Consider the following 11,399-nt stretch of genomic DNA (forward strand, 5'->3'; position numbering starts at 1 on the left):
GATCACAAGTAAAGATTGTTATCATGACTAACCGGCATGCACAATGTTATCTCTAGGAAATGTAACACCCTAATTTCCTAGTTAAAAAAATGTGACATTTAATTTTTTATTTAATCTTCAAAATAATTTCAGACGCGTATTTAAGAAAAGATGAACTGATTGTAACCAAACATTTTTTCCAACACTGACAATTTAATGCAAGCTATTTTTAACTTGACACAATGTGGAAAATCATTTAGAATGACATTTGTGGCATTTGTCTCGCTGTGTACATTAACCAACAATTACAGCATAACAATGTCAGAAAACTGTAAAACTTGTCATGTGAACATCAATTTTAATGGGACAGACTGATGGATCAACCTGTAGGTTAGACATGATGCTTACTGGGAATTAGGTTTAAAAAGAGAAAGAAAAAGGTTTAAAACAATTGTAATTGAGCAATATCATCGATTTGACTGCACTGACACTATCAGAGAACGAAATTTTAACTAAAATGAGCTCAATGATGACACTTGTCTTTTTAGAGCTGCTTTACAGCTGAATTAGTGTCATAACTGAAAAATGTTGCAACATTAACATTGTTGTTTTCCTGTTTATTACAGTGAAGCTGCTTTGAAACAATTTGACTTGACTTCTAAAGACCCGTTTTGTCCAGTCAGTGACTTATTCATCTGGTACAATGATTCATTTGGAAGACATTCAGCAAATATGAACTGGAAATATATGCAATATCATGTAATTCACCCAATTACAATAAAATACTGGTGTTTGAGTCCCAGGTTTGGTGGATCTGCTCCTCTAGTAGTGACAGAAAGAACATAATGGGTTGGAAAGAAGTATCAATAGAAATAATTAAGAAATCTGTGATTGGTCCGGCCTGACCAGTTCCTGAGAAAGGAAACGCGTATCATGTGACACTACTTTAACAACCACTGAACTGAAAATGAAAGATATACAGCCCCATCATACCTGAGCAGTTACACATTTAAACTGAGAAATAATAGAGAATAATAAATAAGAGAATGAAAAAAACACACAATATGTCTCAGTATATAAATGGCACTATGTTGGTCATTGTATAGGATATAGAAGAGTTACTTATCATCTCTTATCATTATTTGAATTGTCCTTATTTGTAACCATAAGACTCTGCATAGCCATTGCACTTAAATCGCATTACACTAAACTACTGTCTAATGACCTTTGGAAACAGCGGAGATATTTAGATTTAATAAATATATATACGCTAAAGGTCCAAAGTTTGGAATAATAACCATTTTCTTTTCTGCTCACCAAGACTGCATTTATTAGATCAAAAATACTGTAAAAACAGTGAAATATCATTCCAATGTAAATCATCTGTTTTCTATGTGAATAATTAGTGAAGTGTAATTTATTCCTGTGATCAAAGCTGAATTTTCAGCATCATTACTCCAGTCTTCAGTGTCACACAATCCTTCAGAAATCATTCTAATATGCTTAATCTTTATCATAATTATTAATAATGGCTCTTATCATTATTAATTTATTCAAAAACATATGAAAAAAACAAAAACGTAATTATTCCAAACTTTAGACTGCTAGTGTATTATAAATACGTATATATTTTTATTTGATATTTTTTTTACATTTTTGCATTTAGCAGACACTTTTATCCAAAGCAACTTACAAATGAAATTAATAAAAATTATTAAATAATTATTTTATTTGTGCGTATTCTTGCTCAGGATCATCATCTATGCTTATTCCTCTAGCTGAACTCTTTTGTCAGTTCTGATTCTCGTTCCATGTCTTCCTCTTCATCCTCCCCATCCTCCTCCTCCTCATCCTCCTCTTCCACCATCTCCACCCCATCCAGGGTTTTCTGCAGCTGCTGTTGTATTCTCTTCAGCTCCTGAAGTCCATCCTGAAGCTCTCTGCAAACCTCTCGGATCTTGGCGGCGAACTCTGTCTTGGCTCCCTTGCGCAGCTCGAGCGAGCCCCTGGCGAGGAAGAAGAGGTCGAGCGCGAGGAAGAGTCCGGACATGACGCCGGTGGTGACGCTGAGCACCTGCGCGGCTTTGGCTGCTCCTCCCGCGACGCTGAGCACCTGGACGGTGTTGATGAGGTTCTCCGTGTTGACCAGAAGAGCTTTCCCGGCCCTGCCACCCTCCTTCAACACGTGCTTCACGTTCTGGTTAAGAGCCTTTCTGGAGATGCTGTCCAAGTACTGCTCGAAGTTCCACTCCTCCAGAGTCAACATCCCGGCCTGGAGAGACCAGATGTTTATTAGAAGGATGAAGAGTGAGAAAATCAGCAGATTTCTGCATCACCAGTGACTAATCTAATCTTAAAGGGATAGTTCACCCAAAAATGAAAATTAGCCCATGATTTTCTCACCCTCAAGTCATCCTAGGTGTATATGACATTATTCTTTCAGACGAATACAATCAGAGTTATATTAAAAAATGTCCTGGCTCTTCTAAGCTTTATAATGGCAGTGATGCATCTATCCATCATAAAAGCGCATCTGTCCATCATAAAAGTGCATCTATCCATCATAAAAGCGCATCTGTCCATCATAAAAGTGCATCTATCCATCATAAAAGTGCATCTATCCATGATAAAAGTGGATCTATCCATCATAAAAGTGCATCTATCCATGATAAAAGTGCATCTGTAAATCATAAAAGTGCATCTATCCATCATAAAAGTGTATCTATCCATGATAAAAGTGCATCTATCCATGATAAAAGTGCATCTATTCATCATAAAAGTGGATCCATCCATCATAAAAGTGCATCTACCCATGATAAAAGTGCATCTATCCATCATAAAAGTGCATCTATCCATGATAAAAGTGCATCTATCATGATAAAAGTGCATCTATCCATGATAAAAGTGCATCATCAAAAAAAGTGGATCTATCCATCATAAAAGTGCATCTATCCATGATAAAAGTGCATCTATCCATCATAAAAGTGCATCTATCCATGATAAAAGTGCATCTATCCATCATAAAAGTGCATCTATCCATGATAAAAGTGCATCTATCCATCATAAAAGTGCATCTATCCATCATAAAAGTGCATCTGTCCATCATAAAAGTGCATCTATCCATCATAAAAGTGCATCTATCCATCATAAAAGTGCATCTATCCATCATAAAAGTGCATCTATCCATCATAAAAGTGCATCTATCCATGATAAAAGTGCATCTATCCATCATAAAAGTGCATCTATCCATGATAAAAGTGCATCTGTAAATCATAAAAGTGCATCTATCCATCATAAAAGTGTATCTATCCATGATAAAAGTGCATCTATCCATGATAAAAGTGCATCTATTCATCATAAAAGTGCATCTAGCCATCATAAAAGTACATCTATCCATGCTAAAAGTGCATCTATCCATGATAAAAGTGCATCTATTCATCATAAAAGTGGATCCATCCATCATAAAAGTGCATCTACCCATGATAAAAGTGCATCTATCCATCATAAAAGTGCATCTATCCATGATAAAAGTGCATCATCATAAAAGTGGATCTATCCATCATAAAAGTGCATCTATCCATGATAAAAGTGCATCTATCCATCATAAAAGTGCATCTATCCATCATAAAAGTGCATCTATCCATGATAAAAGTGCATCTATCCATGATAAAAGTGCATCTATCCATCATAAAAGTGCAACTATCCATCATAAAAGTGCATCTATCCATGATAAAAGTGCATCATCATAAAAGTGCATCTATTCATCATAAACGTGCATCTATTCATCATAAAAGTGCATCTATCCATCATAAAAGTGCATCTATCATCATAAAAGTGCATATATCCATCATAAAAGTGCATCTATCCATGATAAAAGTGCATCTATTCATGATAAAAGTGTATCTATCCATCATAAAAGTGCATCTATTCATCATAAAAGTGCAACTATCCATCATAAAAGTGCATCTGTCCATGAAAAAGTGCATCTATTCATGATAAAAGTGCATCTATTCATCATAAAAGTGCATATATCCATCATAAAAGTGCATCTATCCATGAAAAAGTGCATCTATTCATGATAAAAGTGCATCTATCCATCATAAAAGTGCATCTATCCATGATAAAAGTGCATCTATTCATGATAAAAGTGTATCTATCCATCATAAAAGTGCATCTATTCATCATAAAAGTGCAACTATCCATCATAAAAGTGCATCTGTCCATCATAAAAGTACATCTATCATCATAAAAGTGCATCATCATAAAAGTGCATCTGTCCATCATAAAAGTGCATATATCCATCATAAAAGTGCATCTATCATGATAAAAGTGCATCTATCCATGATAAAAGTGCATCTATCCATCATAAAAGTGCATCTGTCCATCATAAAAGTGCATCTATCCATGATAAAAGTGCATATATCCATCATAAAAGTGCATCTATCATGATAAAAGTGCATCTATCCATGATAAAAGTGCATCTATCCATCATAAAAGTGCATCTATCCATCATAAAAGTGCATCTATCCATCATAAAAGTGCATCTATCCATGATAAAAGTGCATCTGTAAATCATAAAAGTGCATCTATCCATCATAAAAGTGCAATGGTCCAATGGTTAATAAAGGCCTTCTGAAGTGAAGCAATGCATTCATGCAAGAAAAATATCCATATTTCAAACCTTATCGACTAAAATAACTAGCTTCCGGCAGACGACGCTTTGATGGACTTCAAAACAGAAACAACCATTCACTACCATTATAAAGCTTGGAAGGGATTGTATTCTCTGATTGTATTCGCCTGAAAGAAGAATGTCATATAGGCTTAAGTTGAGGGTGAGTAAATCATGGGCTAATTTTCATTTCTGGGTGAACTATCCCTTTAAACGACTCTGGGGTGTGTTTCTCAAAGCATCGTTAGCCAACTATGTTCTCAATTTCTGTCATTATCAGCAGTTCAACGAGTCTGTTTCCCGAAACCAGAACATTCGCAATCAGCATCGCACAGTTGTGTGTTTGGAACGACAGATCTCGACCTGTGGTTAGAAGAAGAGTTTCTTGTTTGCATGACATGTGGACTTAATAAATCCTTATCTTGAGCAAAATAATCAAGCTGACATTCAGTACAATCTATATGTTTATTTAGAATACAAATGTAATTTACGTCTTTTAGTTTGTCAAGAGATTTAAAGCATTGTTTTTGAAGAGTGCGCATGTGTGAACATGCTCTAGTACGTAAAAACGAGCCTATGATTGAATCTGGAAATAAAGCAAAATAACTGTGAGAAATAACAGAGAAAGGAAAACATCGCAGCACAGCTTACAAATGCGATCTTTTAACAGTTTAGCCTTGGAAAACATTTGACTGTAAGTAATTAACATGTTTATTCTGCTATAATTAATTTATGATTGTTGAATGTAATAAGTGATTGAACTGATTGCAATATTGAAACGAACTTTGTAGAGAATGGATTGAAATGAGAGCAAACAGTTGACTGTTATCCAACAGTTTTATTGTATTTGTTTTCCTGTAATATATATTTACATATTTTTTTTTTGTATTTCAGTTTTACAGTAAAGAATAATCACCAAGAAAAGTTATGCCTTGGTAACGTACTTTCCGCATCCATAGCAACGCTCTGTTTTTCATGGCAACGGTGTGTTATACTCATAGACAGTATATAAACTGGACACAGTTTCAAAAGTGAAGTCAGTTAGAAGCTCTTCTTCCTGATGGCTGAGCGACTGCACAGACTCACACTGAGCTTGATGACGTAGATGTGACGTGAGCAACCCGTCTGTCTTCTAGTAGCTGTGCCGAGAGAAATCTGAATCATTCCCTTCCGAAACTCGCAGAGACGGAGAGTGTGAGTAGGAGCTGTCCATGAGCTGGAGCAGGAGCAACTTTTGCTAAGTTTTCTGATTCATTATTTTGTAATTTTGCCTCCACGTCCCCCCGATTGCCCGCGCGCTTCTCCTCCTGTCCATACGGTAATCTCTCTACTGTGCGACAGAGAGTTGCGTGGTTATGACGCAATCGTTAGCCTATTTTTACAAAAACTGCTTCTACAGGGCCATAACGTAAGATACAAGGTAATGGAGCCTTTTATACATTTTCGTGTTTCCTTAGAAATAAATAATGGTCAAATAGAGTCTTCAAACGCCTCAGATGTAAAGTTATTCGCTGTCAAAGTGACGCCAAAATAAATGGGAGTCAATGGAATGCTAACAGCAGGTGATGGCTTGCTAACCAATGGCGGCGCCCAGGGAAGGTACGCTTTCCGGGTGCTGGATTACCCCCTTGGTTTTTATGAGAAAATGTATTTGTTATCAAAAAATAACAGACCGCATTCTACATTGGAATTCAATAGCCATGTAATAAAATAAGTTATTTCTCCACCGTCTGACATCATTAACCAACTTAGTTGAACGACCAATTTGCGAAAATATGGTTTCGGGAAACAGTTGTGATTAGCTAATTGATTTCTTCAACGATGCATCGTACTATGATAGTGAAGCAGCGAGTTACGGCGACACACCTCTGATTGGCCATTGCATTCATACACACAACAGAAACATGTGAAATTATCCACACTAACAGAAAACAGACGATTGTTTAAAAACAGAGGAAGATCAGGGATGATTATATCCTGTCAATTATATACTGTAATAAAAGAAGGCTCACATAGACACCAGTGCTTTTTTGTAGAAAGATTGCAAAAGATGTTCTTAGTTTTTTTTGTCTTTTTGTTTTACAATGCAAATATCATTTTAAAACATTTTTAAATCAAGATACATTTACTTGAGAAGCAAAATGACATGTTAAAGTCTTGATTTCTAAAACAATTATCAAAATTAAGATTTTATGCTTAATAAATAAAATATATAGTATAGCAAAAATGCATAAAAAATACAGTATATCAGGGTTATTAACGTTAACTAAAACCATACAAAAAAATTTTGTTAATTGAAATATGATTTATATATAGTATATTGAAATGGTATTTATCAAATTATGATATATACAGTGCAATGCATAAGTTAATACACCCATACTAAAGTTGACTAAAAAGAGGAATAAAAAATCATATTTTTCATCACATAGCCTTCACCATACCTAGAGATTGGCATGGTTTTATTTCAGTTAGCCTAAAAGCTAGTTTGATTTGCATTGAGAGATGATCTTATGGAAAGTACCCCATGCCAATCTCTAGGTATGGTGAAGGCTATGTGATGATGTGGGGCTATTTTAATTCCAAAGGCCAAGGGAACTTTATCAGGATGCATAGTATCCTAAAAAAATTAATAAATAAAAAATACTTAAAAATAAAAATCTGCCTGCCTCTATGGGAATTTAACATAGGGGTGTACACACTTATGCACCATGTATTTTAAGGAAGAACATTTATTTATTTACGATACATTATTCATTCACAAAGAAAATTGGTGTCCTTAAAGGTTGGATTTTTCCTAATTTTTTAAATTAAGGCATTAAGTTCAATTTCCAAAATATTATTTTTTATTCCTCTTTTTAGTCAACTTTAGCATGGGTGTATTAACTTATGCATTGCACTGTATATATATATATATCAAAACTACCTCTAAATACTTCAACAGTAGCCTATATGATTTCTACATGTTGATAACAACATGTTGGTCATCAAGGCGTCTGACCTGCAGAAAGTCCAGGCATTCTTTAATATCCTGGATCTGGTGCTGGTAGTCTTGGATCATCTTCTCCACCTTCTTGCGGTCGGTGTTGGAGTGAAGCGTGTCTGTGATGTTGGCGGAGGCCGAGGTCACGCCACCAGCCGTCGCCACACCGATGCCCACCGCCGTCACGATGAGGGACGTCCCGAAGGTGAAGGGCGCCAGAACCAGGCCGGTGATGGTGGTGATGCTCCCGGCTACGCTAGCCACCCCTCCGCCGACGCTAGCGGTCACCGTCTTCTTGTGGAAAGTGTCGGCCGCGTCCGCTAAAGCCAGGAGCTCCAGTATCCGCTGATGCAGAGACGCCTCCCGCTGGTTCACCAGGTGAACGAATAACTTGGCGGCCATGAAGACCCGGTTAGCAACCGCTTCGACCGCTCTGGTAGACAGAGAGGTATTTTACTTACTGTAACTAACTGACTTTTACTTAAAGCTACAATATGTACGTTTTTGTAATAAAATACCCAAAAATCACTTGCACAGTGTGATATATTTCCTACAGTTGTGTACTTACAATATCCCAAAAGTTCCCAAAGATTTTTAATTTCAGAGAAATTCCAATTTTAAATAACGGTTCATCCCTGTTCACTAGTCGCCTGTCAATGACGTAATATCCGCGTTATCCCTGGTTTCCACTCGTACTGCCATAGTAACCATGGCGACAGACGTATATATATATATATATATATATATTATAAAAAAACTTTATTTTATTTCAGTTAATGTTTGTTTCATTTCATTTAACAAAAAAGTTTTTGTAGTTTTAGTTTCATATAACAATAATAACCCTGGTTTAAATATAATAAAATACATCGCATTAACACTTAAAGGTACAATAAGCAACATTTTCTGCCGCTAGAGGGCGCTACATTCCAAACAACAACAACGGCGTAGCTTGATGACGATGTGGAGCGTGGAATGATGGGAACTGTTGTTTTCAACTCCACCGTGGATGTAGCCTAAATCAGTCAGACGGGAATTGAAAAATCATGTTCATGGATGAGGTTAAGTTCTATTTTTATAAATGCTGCGTTTAATGACATGCTTTTTGTGGCGAGGGGGGCGTGGTCTGTAAGGGGAGCGAGAGAAACGAGACGAGCGGGACATAAATAGGTCAAGTGCAAATGATGAACACCTGTGTCTTATTGCAGTATTATTGGCGTAGACACATGGAGAGAGAGAGAGAGAGATTGACTGAGGACTCGTACCGTCGCGGTTGCCACTGTGAATGCGCATTGTGCGCGACTTTTGTTTGTTTTGTTTTGTTTTATTTTAATAAAGTACAAATTCCAGTCACGCCGACCCCTGTCTTCTTCCTTCCTGACTCTTGAACCTTATCACACTTTTATTTCATTAAAATGAATTAACCGCAAGAAAAGTAAGGTTTAATACTAAATTGGTTATCATAGATGTTACTGTATTTGTCGAATTCATTGTTGTGATAACGCTGCGCAGTTTTACGCGTTCTAAACAATTGTTGTAAAAGTACATTCGAACATACCCACATCATTTGCCAAAATACTGATTAATCTTTATGTATAACACATGCTATATTTATTATCATGGCCATAAACACCAGACGTGATAAACAATGTCAATAAACTAAACACAAACCTAAAGCAATAATACTTTCCTTACATAAACATAACTATTACCGAATGCTACATTTGGATATAAAATTAGGCATGCTTTGTCGACAGAAACAGCTGCAATCGGTAAAGAATAATTGTGTTCCATAACGACTGCACGAAACAACGTTTGTTGCTTGATAGACGCTACAACTACAACTTCCGCATTTGTCCAGGACTCCACGCAGTACGAGCGGAAACCGAGGGTAACGCGGATATGACGTCATTGACTGGCGACTCCCAGCTCACCCCTGCTCTAACGCCCCGTTTCCTTCACAATTTTCCTTCACAATCACAATTTTCTCACGATTTAAAAATAGTTGGAAACATTTGGGATATTGTAAGTAATCAACTTAACAAAATATATAACACTGGCCTTGAGATTTTGGGATATTTTAATGCACAAATCTTACATATTGTACCTTTAAAGAAGGGTCGTTTTTTCTTAGAAAATGTGATATAATTATAAATCTTTCTTACCGTTCTCCATCTTCATCAGTAAACTGTTTCGACTCGTTCCATTCGCCCCAACCTGATGAATAAAACAAGATCAAATACAAGTCAAGCGTTCTTAAAACACGCCTGAACTTTAAAGAAAATACCTTCCACTGTTCTCCACCAATCCAGCAAACCCTCTTCATCCTGTCAATGCAAGACGAACTCAGTTCTCTGCCAGCAAACATGCTCAAAAAACACTAGCAATCGAGGACTAAACCTGAGTTTACACATACGTCTTCATCGTCCAGAGGATTCCCCTCACTGGAGCCGACAGCAGTCTGAACTTCAGCAGAGCGGATCTGGACACACACACACACACACACACACACACACACACACACAGTGATGATCCCGGATTTGCACAGTCTATACAAAACACCGATGCATCAACTTTTCAACAACAGCAATGCAAACCTTCTGCAATAAAACACGGAAGATGTGAATTTTATTCAAGAGTTCTTACATGTAAATGACAACAATATCAGCCACTGAAGCTCCAGCTCAAATATGATTCTGTATGTTAGTCATATTACAGTTTTTCTCAATTGCTAAAACACAATTTCTGAAACCTTGCTCCTTTTTCTGAAAACGTTAAACACAACAGGAATCCATTGTTCAAAACAGATCATCTGACCTTTGACCTATTTAGGCCTATACTACAGTAAAGCAGTGATTGGTTAGTGATCAGTTAAGCAATTAGTGTTTGCACATATGAGGAGTGTGTGTGTGACCTGGTGAATAAGTGTAGCATTTTGATTGGTTGTGTTTGGAAAAGGAAAGCAAGTCACTTCCTGATAGATATTTGTGTTTTTTAGGTAGAGAATTGTGTGTAGTGTTTTAAAAAAAGTGTTTAATGCAATTGAAAACTGAGTCAAAGGCTGAGAAATAGCTTATGGTTTTGGAGGTTTGGTATGTAGTTTTGCACTTTGAGTGAGAGGTTTCAAAAATCGTGTGACATGAAAAGATTTTGTGTGTAAGAAGTTGGAAAAAACTGTAATCAGAAATTACTACTCTGCTTTGCTCTTTGCAAAATGTCTTTGTTCTTCCTCCTCCTTGTACCCCTATTTTTACAGTACTGTACCCTGCATCTCACACACTTCTCCTTTGTCTCTGTGATACTGTAATTCTTGTTCTTTGTTGATATGAACCTGCAACCAGTCAAAATCTATTGAGCAGTCAGTGCTGTTAACAAATGGAAAGCACAATGTTCAGGGCCATACAATGTGTTCATTGTACAGTATACAGCCTACAATGCACTGTACTACAGTATACGATACTGAAAGGGACAAAAATCAAAGGAGTAAACGTGATCAGTGCTTCTTGTCTTTGTCTTTGAAACAGGTTAAATCAGTTTTGTGTGGTTGTGTTCAATCAATGACGTGTTTACCAGTGTGGATGACGTGTGCATTAGAGTGCAGTAATTTGAGAATGAGAATGTTTTTAGAGTTTTGTGAAATGGTTTAAGGTATTGACAACAGACTGCACAATTAGCTAAATGAGTTCAGGCAACTGAGAACTTTGTTCAGCCAATGGGTTTTAGTGTTTCAGCAATTGAGAAAAACTGTAACCAACTAACTAACTAAAA

General features: G+C 36.6%; 1 protein-coding gene across 1 annotated transcript in view; it reads right to left on the minus strand.

The window, feature by feature from the left end:
• Positions 1 to 575: 575 nt before the first annotated feature.
• Positions 576 to 11,399, minus strand: part of apold1b (apolipoprotein L domain containing 1b) — a 20,237-nt gene continuing 9,413 nt past the window's right edge. Inside the window, exons 8-12 of the mRNA XM_084109209.1 lie at positions 10,048 to 10,113; positions 9,919 to 9,958; positions 9,797 to 9,848; positions 7,653 to 8,067; positions 576 to 2,251 (exon numbers count right to left, since the gene is read on the minus strand). Coding sequence (XP_083965335.1) covers positions 1,754 to 2,251; positions 7,653 to 8,067; positions 9,797 to 9,848; positions 9,919 to 9,958; positions 10,048 to 10,113 — 1,071 coding nt within the window. The 3' untranslated portion in view covers positions 576 to 1,753. The remainder of the gene's footprint in view (positions 2,252 to 7,652; positions 8,068 to 9,796; positions 9,849 to 9,918; positions 9,959 to 10,047; positions 10,114 to 11,399) is intronic.

Source organism: Abramis brama (assembly GCF_963993115.1).
Source record: "Abramis brama genome assembly, chromosome: 3".
Classification (NCBI taxonomy): domain Eukaryota; kingdom Metazoa; phylum Chordata; class Actinopteri; order Cypriniformes; family Leuciscidae; genus Abramis; species Abramis brama.